General features: G+C 25.7%; 1 protein-coding gene across 3 annotated transcripts; it reads right to left on the bottom strand.

Annotated features, from left to right (window-relative positions):
• Positions 1 to 850: 850 nt before the first annotated feature.
• On the bottom strand, positions 851 to 17,835 carry LOC132917040 (galactokinase-like). Of its 3 annotated transcripts, XM_060977557.1 has the most exons (10): positions 17,686 to 17,789; positions 14,924 to 14,974; positions 12,822 to 12,999; positions 5,792 to 5,987; positions 4,000 to 4,129; positions 3,798 to 3,923; positions 3,261 to 3,442; positions 3,012 to 3,168; positions 1,254 to 1,374; positions 851 to 1,161 (listed from the first exon to the last, which is right to left on the bottom strand). In XM_060977557.1, the coding sequence occupies exons 2-10, from the start codon at positions 14,926 to 14,928 to the stop codon at positions 1,048 to 1,050; spliced, it is 1,209 nt and encodes a 402-aa protein (XP_060833540.1). In that variant the 5' UTR covers positions 14,929 to 14,974; positions 17,686 to 17,789; the 3' UTR covers positions 851 to 1,047. The 3 variants fall into 3 exon arrangements, with proteins under 3 accessions (XP_060833540.1, XP_060833541.1, XP_060833542.1); XM_060977558.1 differs by lacking the exon at positions 14,924 to 14,974 and having other exon boundaries at positions 17,686 to 17,835; XM_060977559.1 differs by lacking the exons at positions 14,924 to 14,974; positions 17,686 to 17,789 and adding an exon at positions 17,421 to 17,636.
• Positions 17,836 to 26,008: the final 8,173 nt, after the last annotated feature.

The following is a 26,008-nucleotide window of genomic DNA, read 5'->3' as shown; positions in this document are numbered from 1 at the left end:
TATGTACGCCAATCTAATATCTTAAGACCCTCACTGATAAATCCGGTGTATTCTGCATCTTATTTTAATGTTTTAGTTAAAGTATTTAAATTGGGTTGTTCCTTCTACTAGATCTTATTAAATTTTCCATTAATTCTACTATTTTTGTCTTTAATGTATTTTTGGTCTAATAACAAAATGAAAAGCAATTTAAAATAACAATAAATTAAATTTGAGTTATTCAGACATTATTCGACAAAATAGTTATTAAAAAGTTTGATTTTATTTTTATTTTAGCAATTTTTTATTAGATATAATCAACTAATCACAAAACACCTATCTACAGGGCACAAGCTATATTATTATCCATGATCTTTGAAGATTTAAATTATAAATAATTCATATTTTTATTTAATAATTTTGGGGCTGTTTTAACTTTAAATAATTTCAGCAGATAAATATAATGAATACAAATGGAAATAAATAATAATACAAAAAAGGTGTTGAGCGGTGCGCACCCCATGGGTAAGAAAGATGCTTATTCTACATTTTTACAAGACCAGCTACAATTACGTATGCGTGATACTACTGAATCCATTGTGGAGTATTGACATTAATTGTACAAGCTATAACACTATAGTAACTATACAAAAACCAACAATTTATTGATCGGTATAGTTATAGAAAAAATTGTGACCATGAGCTATGGAATATAGATATCTATATTGTATGGTTATTGGTTATATTCCACGTCTCCACGGTATATAATATCCTTCAATAATTGATTCCAAAATTGCAATTTTTAGTTAGGTTTAGGTATATAACAATTATTTCTAAGCGTATTGGAACTAAAATAAAATTTACTACTATATTAAAATATATATTATATGTATATAGTTATTATTTATGTATATCTCATAAAAAAAACACGTCTAAACATAAAACAATTCATAATAAATGTACACAACTAAATACATCATGAGCGATTTTATTATTCAATACGGTATATATACCGCATAATGAATAATACGGCTTTAAACGGTTATTGGTGAGAACACGGCCGGTGTACTATAATTTGACAATTTTCGCTCCGCATGACGGCGAGACTATGTAGAATTTCGGACTTCCTTTGTATTCCGAACTAATGGCACTAACGACGGAGTTAACGGCAGCCTGGTCCACCTGAAAAGCACAACGAAATATTAATAATAATATTATAATTACACAGCGCGGACACGCGTAATTCCATATAATTGTAGCTCTATGGCCCTAACCAATGTGACTGTGCATCCACCGAAACCTCCTCCGGTCATACGAGACCCAAGGACACCTGGCACTTTTCTGGCCAATTCTACCAACTGATCCAACTCTGGACAGGAAACTTCGAAATCGTCCCTGAAAAATATAATAACAATTAACATTGTTACGAGTGTTACGACAAAGTTATGTACAAGATATGAATGGTTTAAATAGGATTCAATAAACACGAATCGTATAATATATATTATAATTATGTCATATAGGTACCGTCTAATAATAATAAAAAAGGCGCACGACGATACCATTCTTTACACATTTTACCATATTATTTAAAGTAGGTAAGTATATAATACTCGACAGTTACGAAGATTATGTTGATAATATTATTAAACTAATAAATAATAATGCTACATTGGCCAGTAGGTACCGACAATATGATTTATTAAATTTGTTATATATACTGTATATATTCTCATTTTTCAACACGATCCAGCACTTAGAATATTGAAAAACATATTATAATATTACAGCGTTTAGTTAAGCTTTAGAAAACATTTTTCGTTTTGATTACTTTCAAAAATTCTATATTTTCTTAGTAATAATCATACAATTCAAACTAGGCCAGGACGATACAAAATTGTAGTTTTTATTTTTTAATACATTTTTATAATACCTATATTACTTAGGCATAACTGTATAAATTCTATGTGAGAACTATGTACACCTGAGTCCTGAATAGTAACAATATACATAATATATATATTTTTTAAATATAAGTTAATACAAAAAATAATTCATACGCTTAGGATCAACACGTAATATTAAAATCAATAATACATAGTAGGTACCTAATGGCTAATTGTAGTTATTATCAATGTATGAATAGAAAAATTAACATGATTGTGTTACAACAATGAAAAATGTATACCAACATCATTGTATTTTTAAACATACCTTAAATTATTTATTTTATTTGAATAATAAAAGTAAAAACTGAACAGTAAACACAATCAATAGCAAAAAAAAAAAGACTGTTCCAATTCCAGAATATAAAATTGTAGTAAAAACTGTAACATCGAGGTAAAAATATTTTTAATAAAATATAATGTGCACGAGTGTCATTGTTTTTTCTTTACGCATGACCTTGCATTGCGTGTCGATATGTAACAATAAACTATATGAAACCGTAACAATAAAAATAAAATCTGTAAATAGGTCCGTGGTTAACAGAATAATATAATAACCAACATTTAATTAATAATAAAATTTAAGTAATGATATGCATAATAATAATTTATGATGCAACAGATATTGCTCCAGGAAAAGTAACCAAGTTAACTTAAATTAATAAAAATATGTAATGTATATGATAGAAACATGGTATCATAAATAATATTATCATGGCATTAATTATTTTTGGAAATAACTCACGTTTTAACCTTACTCCTCTTTATTATTCATTGAAAAGTATATTTTTATATGATAAATTAGATAAGATAACTAATTACCAAATATGAATAGTACTTGGTTTTTTTTAAAACATCTTATTAATATTTTTTTATTTGTGCATGTATTAATTTTTTTATGTTTTCTATATCATTGTATTTATCGTTATAATTGATAAATTACTAGTTATATAAGTTGACACCTATACTATTATTGTCTATTACTATTAGTATCACAACTCAGCACTCGTTAATCAAAACAATTAAAACCTTAAATAAAAAATTAGAAATTGTGATCAACACGTACAAAAATGAATATTAAATTACCTTAACGAGTTATGGCTAGCATTCATGAGTTCACCAAACGATTTGTAGTCGCCACGTTTTAATACATCAGCAGCGGTTTTTGTTCGTTCAATTTCCGTTATTACGTGTCTAGCGCGCTTATATATTATTTCATTCATTTTCCCATTCAAGTGTACTTCTGTTTAATCAAAGCGTAAAATAATTAACACCCTAAGAAATATTTTATATTTATAAATTATTATTATAGTGTCGAAATGTTGTTGACTTTACTATTCAAGGTTTCCATCGTGGCGGATCTGAGACTTTGAACGTTTAACAAATCGCTTGCTTCTTCGCATTGATATCGTCTCAGCTGGTATTGGCTACTGGATAATTCATGATGAACATTGGAGTTAGTTATCAAAAACACGTAATTGGATTCAGTCAACGGAACGGGTTCGTATTGTAATGATCTATAAAAAAAATAAGAAAACAAAATAAATAGACTTAAAGGAAAAATTAAATCAAACAAAACCATTAACTGACTTTTATAGAAATTAATCTGTGTGGTCTATAATAAATAATATAAAAAATCGATTCTACAGTATAACCAGATTAATATTACAATCAAAATAATAATTTTGATGTCACGTGTAAACAGGAACAAGAAACTTTTTGTATACGTCTTTACATCGAATCATCCTACGTCCTTTATTGAATGAAACATATAATCAGTAATCACCCAATCATAAAAAAAATTGGCCCTAGTCCAAATGACAATAGTAACGTTGCATTAAGATGTATATAATTACAATATAATAAACATACTTGCAGTCTATGAGTAAAGCATGACCTTCTATTCCCATTACAGAAATAAATTGGTCCATTATTCCACAAGGTACTCCAGCGAACATATGCTCTGCTTTTTGGCATACCATGGCTTTTTGTACTAATCTGAAAAATGTAATTAACGGTTTAGTTGTTTAATGTTTACCCAACACTATATTTATATGCATAAAGTTTTCATTACTGAATTGTTCTATTTCCTGTAATAGCTTCGATGAATGAATAAGTAGCTACTTCTAGGGAAGCACTGCTGGACAGTCCACCACCCAAAGGCACGCTGGATAGAATTACGGCATCAAAACCTACTATTATACCTAAATGGGAAAAATTAAAAATTGGTTTTTAATATACTAATTGAGTTACCAAGCTTGCTTAATGCTCTCTATCAATTTTTCCTTTCTTTGTACATTTGTTAAAATTCTGATATTTAGAATTTGTAAAAGATTATATTTTCAAATATTTATAGATTTTTATACTACATAAAGAACATTTTGTGGCGTTACAAACTTCTTTATTCTCATGAGAATAATTTATTTTGGCAGTAAATAGTTAAACAGATCGATTTTATAAAAATATTGATGTTTATCAATTCAAATTTGGACTACGAAATTTTGAGTTACTGTATGCACTAAGAATAAAAATCCATCATAATAGGCTTATAAGATATTTGACTATGATGATTTTAAAATTATATTAAGTGATATAAATCTATAAATATTTACAATTTATAAAATTTATGAGTTAGTAGGCGCTATAGACTAAATATTTTGTATATTAATTATATTCAAATATTATGTTTATATAATAAACTTACATAAATTTATGCTCATATTAGTAAAACCATTATTAAGGATTATAATTATCCTACATAATAGTATACAGTATATACTTGTACATAGATTTTAATAAGTCAAAAGTGAGTAATTTATAATTAGATTTTAATAGGCATAAGTAATTTACATCGATAAAAGTCGGGTTTTATTTGGAAAAAATAATTTTTTATCACCGCATGACACTCTTTCAATGGTATAAAAAACATGTGTACCAGCTTTAGAGTATGCTTAAAAATTCTTAAAATCAGAATTTGAATAAACAGTGCATTATTAATGAATAAAGGGAGCATGCATTTCGTTCTACGTCATACTAGTATACGTATTTGTTTCTTTGCTGCACATTATTCTTTAAGCATTATTAGTTTAGTACAGTGTTTGATCGTTAATTAAGCTCCATTCAAAAAATCGAAATTTGCCATGTAAAAGTCTCTGACGGTCAATTTCTAGGTCACAAACAGATATTTCTTGCGTAAAATAATTTGATTTTTTTTATAATATTTTTTTAAGATCTTCATTTTTAAATGATATTAGAATAATATTTTAAAAATTAATAAGAAAATAAAATCCTTCTATTACTATTTATTTATATTTCTTTTAACAGTTGGAAGTATGCGTTTCAGCGTTTAACATAAAATAGTATAAATAAATTTATTAACATTATTTAAACGAGTTTTTTATTACTTCTTCAGAGAAAGTAGTAAAGGACCAAATTGTGGTAAAAAACTGTGTTATTTTCTCGTAAATGTTGTAAGGACAATTTCAATTTTATAAAGATTGTATCTTGTATTCCCTGTCAATCACTGTAACATTATTGGCGCAGTGAAAAAAAAATGTGCCAAGAAGAAAAAATATAATTATATTAAGTTATATACGTTATGTTAATATAATATTTTAATATATACAGTTTAGTTAAGTTATATTTATGTATTTGCCGGCAAATGGCATTAGTATAATATTTTGTGTATATAAGACAAGTATCAATTTTTGGATGAAAAGCTCGAAAAAAACTCGTGAATGTTTACTGTTTAGTCTATAATGGTCTCTAATTTATCTATCATCGACGCATTGTTTGTTAATGACCAAACTAATTAAACAACGTATTATACTTATTCAAATAAACAGTACGTGCCTATGGGTACGCACTTTGGAAGCATGCGATCACTCCTTTGACGTAGTTGGCCCATTTAGGTGTGCCCACGTACAGCGGCTTGACGGTAGGAATTTTAAATTCGGTTTTATTCGAGTCCTGGATTTCATCGAAATCATTACATGCAGTAACTACGCGACATGTGTCACTATTGTTGGCTCGTCCCAGCATTATTGTCACCATGGGCAATGCCTATATAAAATGAACAAAAATATACGATTAATAAACGTTTACACAATAAATCGTGAAAATCTTTTCATTTGAAGCTTTATAAACATGTATGTTGTAAATACAAGTATTTCCATCAAACAAAAATTCACGAATAGGTATACAAATTGAAATAAAAGCGGCAGGTAATATGTAAAGACGTGAGTATTAAAAGAAATTTTCAAATAAACCCGTTAAAATATTATAGGTATATTATAATAAATGTGATCTAGTTTATCTCCTTCGTCCTGCAAGGCTTAGATTAGTTTCCGGATGGTTTAATAATGGAATAAATAGTACATTATAATATATAGGTACTAGTTCAAATGCCATAAAACAGTGTGGAAACTTAGCGAAATAAATAATAATATATGATATAATATTTATTATTCCTATTACGATTTTTTTTCGTCATGCACATTACAACATTTTATAGGAATTCTAAATAAATTATTCATATAAATAGAGGCAATATTTTTTGGCAGAATCTGCTTAAAAAATACTTTATTTTATTTGAAAAATGAAGGGGTATAAACAAGTGGTTAGTGTTTTAAATACAGTTCAATATTTAACGCTTTACAAAAATAAAATATTTAAAAACAATTACGTGCTAAAAGCTTCTAAATGGTGGATTATTATTATGATGTCATAATATTATATAATATCACAATGCAAAATATTAAATAAATACAGTGATTTTAAGTCATTTTGATTATGCTGAATTTTTATAAACTAAGAGACTTATCAAATTTAATTTAAATTATATATATTATATGGTATCATTGTATCAATAATATTCATTATGGTCGAAACTGAAAAAAATTCAGGGGGGAAGAAGCAGTCCAACATTTTTTTAATGTAAATACTTACTATTACCTATATTATACCTTACATTCACCACTAAAATGTTTTAACTTTAAAAGATTTCAGGGGAGGCCTGGACCCCTGGACCTTTCTCCCAGTTACGGCCTTGATATTCATAATAATATTACGTTATAAGTTATAACAGTATAACACATAAGAACTTAAATTTTATCATGAGTCAATTTACAATAGCATTATTTTGCATGTTTGATTACAATTGTATATACAATTCATAATAATACATATAATTAGATGTTAAAAGTAGATAAAATATAAACATTATTAACATTCAATATAATTTCTCATTAATGTGCAACTTTCTACATTAATAGTTATTAAAATATCATCTCTATATAATATAAGAATATATAAATTTATTATATTGTACTCTAGTGATAAACATCAAAGAAACATTACACTAATAACGAATATCTAGTTGATAACTAACGCTACATAATTATTTTAGATTATGAGCAAAGTAAAAACATTTTTTTAAAACATTTTATTTTCGGTTATTTTGTCATTCTTTTGAAACAGTAAAAATACTTTAATCATTAACTCTGAGAAGGGTTTTTGATAGCAAATTCAAATTACTTTGTTTTTATGGAAGTCAAAAGTAAAAAATTACTTTTCAAACAATCGGGAAAAGCGAGAATTTTTAAGGAAAACCAATTTTGACAAAACCGTTTAATAAACGCATGAAAGCTTAAAATATAAAAGTATTAAGTATACATCATTATAAGAAAAGTATATAGTAAAATAAAATAAAAAATAAACTATAAGACAAAAAAAGAGAACAAGAATATAGATCTAAATTTTTGTTGTATTTCAAAAATAAAATATTAGAAACATGACATTTTTACCAATTAGTTAGAATTTTTATAAATATATTTTTTTATGTTAGACATTTGCAATTTTTTACTTATTTAGTATCTTTTTTTTCTAAAATATAATACCATGTTCCTTATAAGTTGTTCCAACAGAAATTAAAAAATATCTAAAATCCATAGTCACAATTTTGCTCATAGGCGGACATTTAGTTGAATTTTTAGGGGGGTTATAATAATGCAATGTAAAGTGACCCCGCACCTCTTTCTATACACAAGTATAACATATTACATTCGATTTTTGGGGGGTGTATTGAAACATTTGGGGGCTAAGCCCCCCTCCTCCCGATATCCGCCTATGATTTTGTTATATACGTTTAAAGATCAAATTTTGATTTTTTAAATAACGAAATGTATAAATTATTTTGTAGTAAAAATTCATAAAATTTTAAATTGTTATACCCTAACTCCTAAGTAGCTAAGTTTGATAATCTAATAAAAGATTCCTTTTACCTCTTTTATATGAAATTTAAAAAGAATTTAAGTGTAAAGTCACATACATTTTTCATGAACGCTTTAAATTCAAATTTTAACAACTTTGGATATTCAAATATATATTATACTCGGTAATACAGTTTGACAATTTCATTCAAGGTTCCTCGTACATAAATTATACTTTCTTATATGCACATGCACACTCAAAACCTACTATACAGCAAAGTGGCTTCTTCAGTTTTTTTTATTTTTTAATTAACTATAAGTTAGATTATTAGAACTAAGGCTAAAATTGAAAATTTATTGAAGTCGATATTCGTTATTACTCGAAAGTATAAAATAACCCTTTAATGTCTACCCATAATCTTTTAAACAGTTTTAAAATACGGTAACTAATCAATTTATTAATATAAAAATTGCCTGAATATTTTCCCTAAAAATATTCACATACTATTGTAGATAATCGATATAATTTACAAGATTCACCAAATATGCTTACTCCCTTATTATAGGTACTCTAATTATGCATTTAATAAAATGCCGGTTTTTAAAATGACTAACAATTTAAATATACTTTGAGACTGTATTTTTACATATTATGATTTTTATGCGTTGAGCGTTTAACGTTTTATAGGTTGATGAATGTCCTATAACGATACAAACTGTTTTACTATAAACTGTTGAGTAGCTAATTTTTATAAAAAAAAATGTATGTATCTATTTCGAATTAAGTAAGAATAGTTTATGAGTGATTTGACTTTCCGTAAAAATGATTATAATCCTTAATAATAGTTTTAAATTATATATAAAATAAATAAATACTAGTAAATCTATTTCCTGCTTGGCTGCTTAATATACTGAAAAGTTTTTACAAGCATACTAACAAATGCTAGTTAATGTAATTTTCAAATCAGTTCATAAAGTTTAATAATTTAGAAACTATACTCGTTCAAATTTTGATTTGACACCAACTTTAAAGAAAGAAATAATCTGTTATTATTCATTTGAAGTAAAAGAAGTTGGTCCTAATTAGATTTGTGTGGACACCATAATCCTGAAATGACTTATAAAAATCGAAGTACTTATAATATGATTTTTAAACTTGAAAATTCAAAAAATCAGAATTTGAATAAACACATTATTAAAGGAAAAATATTGGTAATCAGCATGATTGGTGAATCACTCCATAAATATTATACTTTATTTTTAAATTCTGAAAATAGTGTTTTTTAAATTTAAAATCTCTTAATATTTAGATATTTAGAGAAATTAGTTAAAAATTAATAATTACCAATAAATTATAATTAAAACAATTTAATTTTTACATTCACTAAGTTTAAAGTCTATTCACTATGAGACATTGAAATAATCGTTTATAAATACATTTATTTTTGTTATTTGTATTATTGTTCATTGACGTAAGTAGTTATAAAAAATATGTATACAAGTTATCAGGGTGAAAGGTTTTTTTCTATAAATAATTTAATGTTTTTAACTAACTCAACTAAACTACTAATTAAGTAATTAAGGAAGTGTTTAAATTTATTCAATAATATGTGTATGTGAGTGTGTTTGTTGTAAATAGAATAAATAGAATACTCAAGGCATCATTTACATTGCAAAAGGTAACAAATAAGATAAAATACGATTAACGATAATGTACTTTAAACAATTATAAATGTAATCTAATGATGTCATAGTTTAAAAGCCAAAAATAGGGTAATCTAATTAATAAGTACTTAGATACAAAAACAAAATGTTTATGTATGCAGTACCACTGCTATGGTTACAACTAACGATACATATTTGATAAATTAAAGAGCAATTAATAATATAATACCTATTATGATCATTTATAAATTTAGTACAATTTAATTTAAAACTGTATTTTTCACGATAACCAATATTTTACAATATATAATTATAAATCACCAGCTAATATTAAGTTTCAAAAATATCAAAGTTTATAGATATACTGTTATCAACAAAAATGAATCAAATTAATATATAAATAAGTAATATTGTAAGCAAAACATTGATTTAGTTTTTATGAGAGTATATATTTTTTTAAATAATTTAAATAAAAAATTTACTTAACTTTTATAGGTACATGTAACATGACCGTAAATCTTTAATGTTCTATACCTGATAAATATTAAAATTAGTGACTAAATATAAATAATCCTGGGTTAGGGTCCTGTGAAATTTTCAATCGTCTTGAATAATATGTTAAATAACAAATATTATACTATATGTAGATATCTATAAATCATATTATGTATTAAGAATTATTTCAAAATAGTTAAGTGCGTTAAGACAGGCATTGAAATATTCAAGTTTAATTGTAGTGTAAAATATAAATAAAACAAATTAAAAAATTAATATTTAATACCTAGTAAAACAAAAAAATATGTACATTGATTATTAGCATAAATACAAGTATTTATGCCAGTGGACGTTAAAAAAAATGTACTAATAAGGAAGGGCATTAAAAAAAAAAAAAAATTATTTGAGAATTAAATTTATTTGATAAAAATTATATAAATTATTATTAAAATTCATACAAAATTAAAAAAAAGAAAAAATAATATAAATATAGAGACGAAATAAAGAATTATAGGTATATAACTCATATAATACGGACTACGGTACACATCATATTTAACATTTAAATTAGGGATGACAAATGTTGTTGTACGATGTTAAATTAAATAGTAAGCTTTCAATAATTGTACGATAACTCTAAAACCAAGTTTATACTTGGTCATGCTTCTTACTTATTCATGATGAATACGATAGAAAATGCAAAAAAATACAAACACTAAGAATGAATAATGAATGTGAATAGGCATTACAGTCTATACGATACTGACTATACTGACAGTAATAAAATGTACGATTTTTACATACATTTTATATGATATAAAAACGATATACCTATAACGATATACCTACAAACAATTTTGAACGACCATGTAAATATACGTATACACTCACGTAGGTACCCTTAAATTATCAAAAATACGTTGTTGATAAAATTATGTCCACTAAAACTCCAACCAAGGTTATTAATTAGTTTTTAATTCATATCATAAATTATAACACGCCTAAACGTATGTATAAAGTACATTTTAAATACAGGGTAATATGTATGAATTATTTCGAGCATATACAAAGTATAGTTAACGCCACATATCAATAATATCATAAATACTTTATCAGTAACACCTACATTTTTTCAATTATACCTATATAATACAAGATGGAACTACACCGAGAGTATGTTCATCCCTATTTTTCCTTTAATAATGAATTTATTCAAATCCTTCAATATTTTATGCCATTTAAGTCTTAAAGAGTGTCCTGTGGCAATATAAACTAAATTGTATTATTAATAATTGTTAAGAATTTTCGAGTATAATAATAATTTTTTTTTTATTTTATTATTAAGTAATAGATTAATTCAATTTTATAATTTTGTAAAATCATTTATAAAAGATATTATATCCTTAGAATAAACATTTTAACAACTCAAAAAATCGGTTTTGAATTTAGATAAATTTAAAAAACCATTAAAATCGTTTTAATAATTGTACGTATAATGTACCAAATTGTACGTTTATAATAATTAATTTTACAGTTATTTCTTGTATTATAGTGAATTGAGTTATTATCAAATTTAAAGGTAAGAATATTATTCAAAACCAGGATCCAGCGAAGGCTTTTTAATATTTTAACTTTGAAGCAAGTTGTGAGCATTATAAAATAAAAAATAATAATTTAAATAATTTATAGTTTTAATTTTTTTAAATGCATATAACTTACTTCAAAATTAAAAAATAACAAATTACCTAAATCTTTAATGTTTTTTGGACAAGACGACCTTGATCTATTTATTATCAAAAATATTGTCTATACGTCGCTGTCAGAGTAATTTAAGGCTTCCAGTAATTATTTTTCATATATTACGTTTTGGGCGTAATTTGGCTCGATGTGTTAGTTGTTTGTCACTAATTATTTATTATTGAATTGTTGTTGTTGATTGTGATTTTTTTTGTGTGGGGAGGGGTTTATGTATTGTTCTCTTAGAAAAAATACCAAGTAACTAATACACAAAATTTAATAAATAAAAATAAAAATGTATAACAGGTCATTTATTAAAATAATGAAATTAATTTAAATTTAAGTACCCATGCATTCAGACGAAGTTTGTGCGACCATCATACAAGTATACAGGTCACTTAGGTTTCAAGTGTCTGATGAATACGACTAATAAACCTTTAAACCTAAACCAAGTTGATTTAAAAAACCTAAAATTGACTTAATATATTATTTAACAAAAAAACGATTAACAAATCGTCCATTTCTAAGAAAATTACAATACTTGAATCTAACTATCACAATATTCGAAATGCGTATTTATACCTAATGCGGTACCTATATCTAAATGTAAAAATGGTTTGTTTTCTCATTCATTCAATATTCAACAACAACTTATATATTTATAAACGTAAAATCATAAAGCAATATCTATTCTAATCTCTTATGTATCTACTTATATATATTATTGCATTTTTAATTTTATTTGAAGTAATATACAAAATAATAAATATAAATTATTTGATTTACTCACCATAGGTAATACGAACCCGTCATTATAATCCGTGTGTTCTCCAATTAAATTTACTCGTCCGGGCCCAATACCCAATTTATCAGGTTTTTCAACATCTGGGAAATGTTTTGCAAAAAATTCAAACCCTCTTTCTATCAGTGCTTCGGTTGTTTCGGTTTTTATTATTGACATTTTGAATCTAAATCATATAAGTATAAATTATTAAATATGAATGTAAATAATAATTATAGATGGTTTATTCTTTAGAAAAATATAGGTATTCAGTGAAAAACAGAGTATTAGGTATTAGGAAGTAGGTAATAGTTATACACATTGTACACATTATGTTTTAAATAATTCCTAGTTATTGCTTAATAGTAATGTAAGTAATTGTATTACATTTATATAACATCAAAAAATAATTTAGGCCAATCACATTATAAGTTATTAAAGTGATGTAAATAAGTTTCAAGAAAGGTTTTTAAAAAAAGTTTCATTTAATATATTATGTTTTTAAATTAGAGTTAATAGTATTCTAAAGGTATGTGTGAAGATGTGTGTCATATGTCAATATGATACACTAATTTTTCATTTTAAGTAGAATACTAGAAAATTGTTAGCATTTATACATCTTCTATGTATATTGTATATGTTTATTTTAAAATGTGATAAGTACTTACAAAAATTTTTAAATTTAAAGGTATATTGAAAATTCTATACAAAAACCTATACAATTATAAGATTATTCTTTGAACTTAGGAATTGGTCAATTTATTTATTTCTTATAAAATATAAGCATATTGATTAGCGGTACTACATAAAATATTTTTTATAATAGACAAAAATGACAAATAATTAGTATCATTTCCTCTTAAGAAATTAGTTTAATGTAGTACCTCTAGCGGACCGCGTAAAAACGTTATAAAAAATCACTCCGTTCAGAATCTAAAAATATAAGAGTAAATATATAACCTAATATTTAGAGTTAACACGTATAAGTGTATTGAATTATATATTTATAGTTTGTACTTTATAGTAAGTTAATATATACAATACAATAATGTTTTAAGAAAAATTAATTAGGTATGGATATATTTCGTACTGTTTTTTTATTACGTTTTCGTTCAAAGACATTGTTTTAATGAACGTGAGAGTAAATTATTTATTTCAATTCAATTTTGATTCCAGGTAATATACAATAATTTTTTTTCGATCTATGAGTATAGTATATTATATTTTAATGATGATAAATATCGGAAAACATTATAAGCGTGTCAATTTTATATTAAAAAATACACATAAAGTTAGATTATTTTACAAGTAGGAATTACTTTTATTTGTCACGAAATTAAAAAAAAACAAACCGTTAATTGTATTTATTATGAAAATTAAATTCCGAGCAAATTAGTATTGCAAGCAGTAGCGCAGCATGATCTATGAAACTTGATGTCTCTATGGCCTATTGAAGGTGCACTATGGAGGCCCTCTTAAACTCAAACATTAAATTATTAAATATTGATTAATTTAAGAAAGAGTCTAATGCTACAAGTCAAGAAATAATAATAATATCATTGTTGTACTATAATTAGTAATTACAATTATATTTAAAACCAAATTTTTGAATCTCTATTTGATTAAAAAAAAGTAATTGTAGAGTGTTTTTTTTAATTTCATTATGAAATTACCGGAACTCTCAACTTGGATGTAGGTACCCAAAATGTCTGGTATGCCATTGATTGTTGCTATTTGTTGGTGTTACAAATTTGATGTTTTCAGTTATGAACAAATATGCGATAAATATGTAGTAATTCTATACATACAAAATTATATCTATAAATGGTAGTCTTCTTAATATGTAAAAAAAACATTTTTTAAATAATAAATGTTTCAATTTTCAGTATATATATATATATATAAATATTATGTTTTTATGTTTATTACGTAGCACGCACGAAATTATTATAAATCATTGTTATTGATTTATTTATATACAAACGATAAGATAGTCTTAATCTTTAACAATTGTTTGTATTTTTAATTGTACTACTTGCTCTCATTTAACGCTTAAGTCATTACTACAAAATAACTTTTTTTAAATTATATTTTTATGGTTAAATACTTGCCTCATAAAATATTCATCTAAAATTCAATTTTTATACATCCATCAAAGTACTCTGAAAAATATGTTGCTTTGAAATAAGGAATTAAAAATTCATGTTATGTTGAACAAAGGTAAACAAATTAAGATTAAAAATATTTATTTTTTTTTAAATGTTATTTTGTAAAAAATAATTTTTTTCAAAACATAGTTTTTGAAATAATGAGTATTCTTTGATAAAAACAAAACGTGTAAGAGAGTGAGAAAGTGAATAGACGAGTTTTTAGTAACTGCTAAACTGTGATATATTTTTATTTTTCAACCTATATATATTTTTATAAGCCATATAACTCTAAAACCTATCATAATCTGAACTTCGACGAAGGTAGATAATTTAGAAAATAATTTTTTAACTTAGTCGAACGATTTACTAAAATCTAATTCCAGATTTTGTACCCTACGCAAAACATAGTTATACCATTTTAATTATTCGAAAAAACTGATTTTCAAGTTAGCAGTTTTTTTATAATAAATATTCTTCGGTTAAAAATATAGTTCGACTAGCCTTTAAAATTTAGCATGTTCAATGTTCATTAATCTATACCTTGGGCTTTGGAGCTATGGACAATGATACATGCATATTATTATGTGAAATTGATTTCTATTAAATTATTATAGGTACTTATATATGTAATAGGGATATAGACACTTAAAATTATGAAATTAAATATATTTTACTATAATCTTAATCGTTAAGTTTTTAATAATTATTTGATTTTAAACAATATCTATTTTATACTTATCTCAAACGTTTATTATATTATATGCTAAAAGTTTAGTAGTTATAATCCTAGTGATAAGTTTGTCACATAATAGGGTTATCTCGTATGAATACAAGTACTGTACTTACACGCGTGCTGGTTTTTTTAACGATAAGTTCTAACAGTCATTGGGAATTTCGTATTATTGACTTTAGTAAAACGCGAAGTGATACTTATATAGAAATTATCAATTATGATTTATAGCTATCATCTGCAAATTACATGTAACAAAATAAATTAATAAATAATACAATATTATGTTTATCAATCACTATACATAATATTAAACATATTATTACCTATACTATAAAATATAATATAATATTATGTAACGCTTTTAATTTTAGAAACTAAGTATGGCATTTGTGTGATTAAACTGGTAAACGATTAAGTATAGATACCTACTTATTAGTATCTAACCTACGTAGTTTTTTATTGTGGTTTTAAAACTACATTTAAATGGAGAAAACATCATCGTCATAATTATAATACCCACATGTTTTCGTCTGTTACATCATTATGTTGTTACTATTGCTATATAGTCAATTTAATGACTTTAAATTAAAAACGTAATAACAATATAGTCATTATTCAATATAACAAATAAATGGACTATTTACTAAAATGTATTCCACATAAGAAATTCCTATATCACTAATGAACACGATACCATCATTTGAAATTTCGACTAATAACTTCGCGCGTTCATAACAATTATCAAATCGTTAACATTATTAAAATCGTCGTAAACATTATGACTACTCATTAACAACTACTGTTGTCAATCATTAAATCGTTAGTAATCATAATATCACAGGTCGAACACGATTAAATAATCGATAACAATAAGAGTGTGACGAATTTTTATTTTTAATCGCCGAATATCTCTGTGTGCAATAAATTGGTCATACGCGAGGAACATTAATCATTTATCTTTTAAAAAGCAAATACGGCGAGCTGCCCGATAGATACGGCTATATCAATTAGACACGTAACATATTATTATATATCGATTTAAAGATATAATAATGTATTGGTTCGGTTAGTTCGAGAGGTCGAACAATTGCATATTCATAAAGACGGTATACAAATTATTGTTGACGGGAGGTCCAGCATAACATTTGAAATGACTGTTATCGAGCATTGTCAAATTATTAATTTAGCATGATTTAACGAGACCCTTTTAGAACAACGACATATTGTGTGTTCATATATTTTGTTTGTACGCTAAAAGCAGTTAGGCGTAATGCACGTTAATACGTTATATATTATAATGTACCTAAGCAGTACAGGTTGTGTAGGTACGTGATGTGGGACACAAATTTCCATTTGAATTACCTATTCAAAATTGACGGTAAAATAACAGAGAGTGTGCAGTCAAGTACGTTATTGCTACATACTCATAAAACAAAAACTAGAAGCATTATTTTCGTTTTTTAATTCTAAAACGCGCACATTACCAAATGACAAAATATTTTTAAATCGCGAACGCGACAGCCACGGCGGGCGTTCGCATAATATTATAACACGAACTGTTTGAATAATGATAACGATTAATAACCGCGGACGAATGTAAACGCATTGAGATCAGCGGCGTGCGCCGTCTTCATCGTCGCACATCATAATATTATTATACTGTGTGGTACTTATACCATAGTAAATAGTAATTTTAATATCGCACCTACTATAGCCTATACTTACATCACTTGTCATGTACGGCTGGTGCTGATTTCGAATAACTTTAGACAACGGACACTATACTTATCCGTATTACTATGTAAAGATATATTATTATACATTTATAAACAAACAATTACGTAGGGAACCGCGATTTTAATAATATATTATATTTTTATGCGAATAATGTATTGAATAGTTAAACGTATTGTGTCGTTTTCATTGTGTAAGGCGCGGTGGAGTGGAAGAAAATATGAAGACATAAGGAAAATAAAAAATATTTACGTACTTTCCTCGTTGCGTGCGGCGGTCAATTGAAACACCAAGACCGTACTGCTCGGACGGGCGGGCAAACCAGACTAAAAACTGTGATAGGTACCTTACGATAAAACGGAAAAAAGCGCACACGCACACATACACGCGTGGTTTTATTAGACTGGCCTGCACGTTCCCCTACTCCTACGCGTATACACACACAAACGTGCGCACTCTCGTCACACGCTGATAATGGTAAAAAATATATAATATAATATAATTTTATATTGTATACGACGTGCTATAGCTGCATCGTGTTCCGCGCTTATTGCCACACACCGTACTGACGGTGCTGCCTAGCACCCTGCCATGGTACGCATCGCAAACAATATAGGTAATATTAGGTAATAATTATTATTGTTTTACTACGGTATGTGCTACAGTGGTCCATGCACACGACTAGACCTAAAATATTGCACGGGGACGCTAAAATTCTAACTAATGGTACTTTAAATGAGCAAGCAAATTTGTTTCACGCTTCACTCACCTCATCATCACTATGAATGTTTTAAATATTATGTTTGTTCTCTTTAGTCTCTATAATAAATTCATAATTAATAAATATTTTACCTGATGTGCAATAAACGATAAAATATATATACGTCGCAGTAATAATAATCAAATATAATATTTAATAACAACAAAATATCAAAAATGTGTCAAATCTGGTTTTTATTAAATACATTTAATGCAATAAAACGGTTTTATTTCCAGTATGAGAAAGGCCAGACAAAAAATAAAACTTACTATTGATTCCAAAAATATAATAAAATAACTTATAAATTAATAATTTTAAAAAAAATGACCGAAGATAAAAAGGGTTGGATTTTTTAGGGTGATTAAATCTCCTTAGTTACATTTACGAGATTCATTACAAATGATACTAATGGTAATTGTTATATTTCATCACATTTGCATAGATCAGTTGATGACTTGCAGAATACTGTGTGTACGACGAATAAATTTGTTAGAAATAAATTAAGGTTGACTCTTAGACACAAAAAAAATTAGCATCCCTTCAAATGGTTTTACTTAATCTAACTTGTAAGGACGAAAGAAAAAGGCCCAAAATCCTTTGGGCATCAACCATAACTGCTTAAATAATTAAATTTATGAGCATACCTGCAGTAATGACTAACTTACGAATCATTAAAATAAATAGTAAAATAAAATAGTATAAAAAGTTTCCATTAAATAATTTTAATGAATTTAAATGAATAAATATTATTTTATTGTTATTTAAATTACAATCGCATATTAATGTATTCTTTAATTGCTATACAATATAGATATAAAATAAATTTATTATGCTATATTTATCAAAATAATGATTTAATTAATTTAATTTAAATGTGTTGTTCAATATAATTTTTGTAATAAAAATTATATAAAAATGATGTATGTTAAAAAAATGTTTTGTAAAAAACAACATACTTATAGTCTATATTCTATAACGTCCTCCTATAATTCTAGTAAAAATAATTATCGGGAGGTCTCAAACTACAATAAATAATGGAGGAATTCCGTCTTCTTATCCCCTACCACAATTAGAGTTGATTATATATAAGTATCTAATAATAAAAATGTATACAAATATTAATTACCTATGCCTATAGATATCGGCCGATTTGATAGTTTATATGTTTACAGGTTACCGTATACAGAATACCTGTATACTTACATAATATATCGTTGGAGTATTAAGAGGACGCCATACCCGCATGTGTTGTCTCTGTCTTACTAACGTACATCATAACAAATTTTCGTTCAGCAGAATACATTTTGTGACGTTAGCATTAATATTAGAGTAAATTTACCTATTATCAAATTTAAAGGTAAGAATATTATCTAGATTATAAAATAGGTATTTTTTTGATATAGCCGTAAAACCGTGTACTGTAATTTCTAGTAATACATAAACTTTTAAGTTTTATATTCTATAGCTTCTTTGTAGTTCTGAGGAAGAAAAGAAAACTACAGACATGATATTAGAATTTTGTAACTGTTATGTAGAACGATAATTAACTAAAAAAATAATTGTTTAACTGAAAGTTAATTAGAAGAATAGGCGGATAATTTAATAAATGGCCATATTATTTTGAAAACTACAATATTTTACCAATGATACGCATTTTAAATTCAGTTATTTTTTTTTTTAAATTTTTAAAATAGCATTTTTTTATAAATATAATAATATATAAGCAAGTTTAAATTGTTACATTCTTAAATACGTGCGTGTGTTTTAAATACGATTACCTATCATGTGTTTACAAAATAACTACAGAAAAACACACGTAATAATTAAACATAATAATATATGCCTATATGTTTATGTATACATAATACATTATATATATATATATATATATATATATATATGAAAGAATTAAATTAACATGAAAATAAAATTGAATAAATAGGCTATAGGCAAACGCTTGGCAAAGTTAACATCTCCGTTCAAAAAAATAAATTTATATAAAAATAAAATTGAAAATCTTGTCACAAAAAATTATTTAGATAATCCATCTTAAAAAGATAGAAATTATTTTAAATAGATAGGTATAAAATGCCATTAAATTATTTTTATTAGATATGTGGGAGTGGTACATGCATTCGAATTCCTCGCATAGCTATAATATATTACAATATTGAATATAATTGTATATTATATTATTATTACTACAGGGTTTGATTGTGACAGAAACTACCATGTATTTTTTTAAATATGTATAAATGACAATAAGAGAAAAACATATTTTTTATTTAGTAACTGTAGTAGGAATTGATCAAAATATTATTGACTAAAATGATAAATTATACTATTTATTTATAATATAATCTGTATTCTGTAATAATAAAAATACTATTAATACTTTTTATAGGTATAAAATAAAGTAAATATTACACTTTTTAGTTTGGTTGAAAAGTAAATCAGTCAAAAAGGAAAGGGTGTGATTTTGGTCGAAAAATGGCCCCGTTGTTGTACGCAACGGTGATTATATAATACTATAAACTTATGGGATATTCATTGACTTATTGGATCAAACTCATACGTTATGTGTAATTTTATGGAGGCTGTGGACTTGAAGTTTTCGAGCAGTATTTTAATCATAGACTTGTGAGGGATAAATCTAGATGGCGATGGCAGAGAGAGGATAGGTGAAAATTTTCCTTTTCCAATCTCACTCCAATATAGTAATATTTCGACACAGCAGCAAGCACGTGGCACCAGTGATAGTGAACACGTACGCCGCATGCACATCAATTCGTTTTTTCGTTTTTATCTACTTTCTCTGTCTGTCTTCCGGAGATTTGAACGGAATTTCGATTTTCGTTTAAAACACAACACACGCGACATACAATCATTTCCGTCGATATTCCATTATAAATAAATTATAATGGTATGTTGTATGTAATATGTATATTGTTGTACATATTGTATGGAACTATGCAGTCGCGGAACGGCAGATCTGAATGTATACACTGTACTCATCAAATGATTCAAACGAACATACAATTTTTGAATATATAAATATTACCTACTAAAAGATAATTCGTACACTATTATCGCATTACTGTAAATCCATTTCACACTTTTAAAGGAGGCGAGACTAACACCCACAATAATGAGTAATAATTTACACTAAACTGCTTCATCATACATGCATAGAATCCGAAATATTAAACAAAAAGTTAATAGTATGTCCACTATGTCCTCATTCAATACTTTATTATATGGATATATTAAAAAAAAAATATTTATATTATTTACAGCAAAGGTTACATAAAACGTATCATACCTATATAATATATAGTTATAGATAAGGGCGTATTTAGAAATGTATTATGGGGGGGGGGGGAGAGGCACGAACAAAAAGTTCAAATTTGCGTATACATGGAGCGTAGAGTTGTAAAATATCTTAAAAAATAAGAATAAAATACGGTGAATGGGGGGAGGCACGAGTCCCTCCCTTAAATACACCCCTGGTCATAGATGTAATATATAATAGTATTGTAGGTAAAATATATTCATAATATTTTCTATTAAACTATTTGAACTTTGAAATACTGCAGGGAGGAGTCCATCGGAGATTTTTAAATTAGATTGGCTATTATCGATTTTTATCTTTTATTAATACGCAATCATATATTGCAGTATTTATCATATTCTAATATTGCTATGTAACCTACAATTTTTGTTTTCTTATTTCCCTATAATACCTATCAAAATAAATGGTCATAAAATATGAAATTACGTAATTTTTACGCTTATTTTTACAATATTAAAAATCTTTTATTCTAATTGATGTTATAATAATATAGTTACTAATAAAGTACACTTATGGAATTAATACTTACTATATTTTTACTGTTTTCTATTTGTATAAAGTATACTATGATGAATGATGATCATAATCCACAGAGATTTTGGCACGCCTACTTAAATAGTACCTGAATACAATAAATTGGACTTATATATAGTAAAACTTTATAATTTTAAAAAATGTGTCCTTTAATGGCCGTTATCTTTTATAAAATAATACATTCCTATCACTAATTATTTAGTGATTACACTAACTATTTTATATTCTTATATAATAATATCTTAATTAAATTTGTATAAGTATAATTGAATTTGAACAATAATAACTTTTTAATTTTAAATAACAAGAAATCCAGTAATTGCCTCGGAAAATCTATAATCCCATCTAAACCTACTTTTTGAATAGTACGCCAAATGGAGATTTAAATTAAACAATAACAAATCGATTCATACCACATTATTCTTAAAACATAGACTTTGTCCAAACATTACAGTAAATAATCTACATGACTACAGTGTGAAATACTTATTAGGTCTAAACCTTGACAAAAAACTAACATGGCAAAATCATTAAAAAAAGACTAATACTCAATGTCCGTTCTCGATTCTTAAAAATTTTACTTTTTAAAAATAAATGATATATTCTCAACTTTAAAAACTAAATTACTAATATACAAATCTCATCTGAAGGCCATATGTACATACGAGATCCTGATCCAACTATGGGGATCGACGAGGAAAAAGTAAAATAAAAATAAAATACAAGTATTTCAAAACATTACACTCCGAAAAATTACTAATGCTCCACATTTTGTCTCTGACCCGACCCTTCACAAAGACCTAAGCATCAAAACAGTAGGAGAAACAGCGTAAATACATTTATATATTCGAAGTATAAATAACTTACAATTAGTATAAATAATTCATCTAAAATATCATTGTGTAATGTGTATAGAAAAATATTAATAATATACATAATTTTTTATATAATGTTAGAAAACTCATGAAGAACCTTGTATTAAAATGTATAGGTTCGTAATTTTGAAAAATAGCTATCTATTCAAATTTATCATAGGAAATAGTAGTGTCATAGAAAAAATATTCACGCTGTCGCTACATCCATTACTGCGTGACTTACTCAATTAAAACTACACTCTAAATATCTATATAGCAGAGCAGCTATACCTACCTCTCACTTTTTACTTTTCATGATTATTTTGAAAAGTACTGGGTTTTATTTATATATTTGACCCCTTCCTCACAGTGCAAACTAGATTCAATTTTCCATGGTGGATGGATATGATGGAATAATCGACACCTATAGACGGAAATTTATCTTAATTTTTAGGTAATAAATATTTAAATTTGACGTAAATATATTTTTTAATATACGTCATATGGATATGGCAAATGTAAAGTTTAAAACTATATTGGGTCATGACCCATGGGTGATATGAAGAAGACTCCATTTCCCAAGTGTAAGGTACTTTTAACAAATTTTAGATAAAAGGTCGTAGGATAATGGTATAAACGTATAGGGTCACATATACGTTATATGTACATACAGCTTAACATTAAACAATTATTAATTATAAAGTACCTATTTAATATTAAAAAAAATACTCAAATAAAGAAACATGCACGCTTAACACGCACATTTATACGCTTAAGTAAAACGTGTAACGATATTTTCCTACGGCATAATTAACATATCAGACATATATTGCATATGAATAAGTAAATGCATATTATAATCATATACAAATGTAAATAAGGGTATTGCACTTATAAAATATATACTATATAAGTATATAAATTAATTAATTTTAAATACAAAAATATTCACCATGGTATATATTTGTAATAAAATACCAATGACTGATGAGTGCAGATTCATGAAGTTATTTTACTATCTACCATCTATTTTAACTTAAATACAATAACTTATACCTTCTAAGTATATTAAACAGTGATTTGAAATTTCATGTTTTAAAATTAAGATAACCATACTTAACCTAACCATATAGTTCTAGCACTTATAAATACCTACAATAAATTTACGTCTAACGTATTTTCAATAATTGTAACTTATATACATAATAACTAATTATTAATAACTATTTATAGTACCTATAAATATAATTAATAATGTATAAAACTGTGTATTTCAATTTGAATTTGAATTCCAAAAGAAGAGATGAGCTATAGATTTTAAATTGTTTTCCGTTTAAGCGTATCATAACCACTATGATATATATAAAATAATATAATATGTATATTCATATTCATATTGGTAAGCAAAAACATAAATACCATATTATTTATGGAATATATTAATACCTATATGGCTATATGGCTATTAGACATTACATGATTATTAGCTATGGTTTTTTTCAAAATTATTATAATCTTTTAATTTTATGTATTTATAATTTTAATTATATTTTTATCATTGCTATCGAATTTAAAAGCATTCGTCTTATGACACACCCAACTAATTAGATCAGTCTTATTTCTTACATTTTATCTTTACTTTTTACTGCTATAAATGACTATAATGTGTTATAATGTGTTCGCACACGCCACACAGATTTGATAAATTTAACGAATCATAAAAAATTTAATTCTGACAAATCAAGGGTTATCATTATTAATGCCAGGCAGACAATTCAAAATCCAAAGATCCGCTGAACTATAATGTATATATTAGTACAATTCGATAATTATTACTTAGATATAAAAAGCCTCTGCGGCTCTGTATATCATTTGTAGAAAATTACTTATTCTATTTATTTTAACCGTCATCTCAAACACGTAATTCAAAACAGATATTGATTATTCAATACTTACTTGATATATCGGTCAAATTTAATACCGGAGAAGTGACTATATATTGTATAGTTTAAGTGTTGAGTATTCCTAGTCATTGAGTAGGTGACTGCAATGGATGTGTTAAATTTGAATCCTATGATAAATCATTGTATTACGAAAAACGATTCTGAACAGTGAGTGAAGATATAGTTTGTCAACTTATATTAAATATTTATATGTCTATTATACTATATTACATATAAGTTGAACTAATTTTTGGCCAAAAACAAATCATATGTATTATATGATATTAATTACAAATCATAATACTATGTCAAATGATATTACTTAGTTATTATTCACTTATAAGTTTATATAGGTATACTATAACTATACATATATACATAATTAATAATAGATACTGATGTAGGTTCCGTACAATTGTGTGAATAGTGGTTTAAAATGTTTAAATAAATCTAAATATTTGAAATTTACATTTTATAAATGCTCCATATAGATGTATAAAGTAAATAATGTTATATGTATATAATGGCGAAAAATGTTGGTCCCAAAAAAACAATTTTTAATCATGAGAAAATTACTATAATTGTTATTTTTCATTTAAATATCCAATTTATTACATTTTGAACTAAAACCTCTAAAGTTATTAGAATTAAAAATGTTATACATTTTAAATTATAAATTAATTTGAAAATTTTTGTAACTGCGAAGAATTTTGTAAGAATGTTAACTTCAAATGCTTATTAAAAATATGCGAATACGTAGGTACCTACTTCCAATATTTTAAAATATAAGTAAAAATTATAAGGAACTTTGTGTATTATATTTTTAAACTTTTTGAACAACATTTATAGAAAAAACCAAATACAAAATGATAAATACTTATCAACAGCTTAAAATTAGTGTATTCCTAAGATCACTCTTAAAATCCAAACTCTCCTATATCTAATAAACTCTGTATATACAAGTCAATAATTTAACCAGTCTAGAGTCTAGACATACGGTATTTTGTTATGGGGTTCTGCGAAGCCCTCTAATACTAATATGCTTCAGACCTTATCAATCCATCTGCTTAAGACTAATAACGTCCTCTCCTTGGTATTTCACAAATAAAAATCTCCATAAAGACCTAAAAATGCCT

Source organism: Rhopalosiphum padi, chromosome 1 (assembly GCF_020882245.1).
Source record: "Rhopalosiphum padi isolate XX-2018 chromosome 1, ASM2088224v1, whole genome shotgun sequence".
NCBI lineage: Eukaryota > Metazoa > Arthropoda > Insecta > Hemiptera > Aphididae > Rhopalosiphum > Rhopalosiphum padi.
The sequence above is the reverse complement of the archived record's forward strand: the minus strand, read 5'-3'. Positions and strand labels throughout refer to the sequence as shown.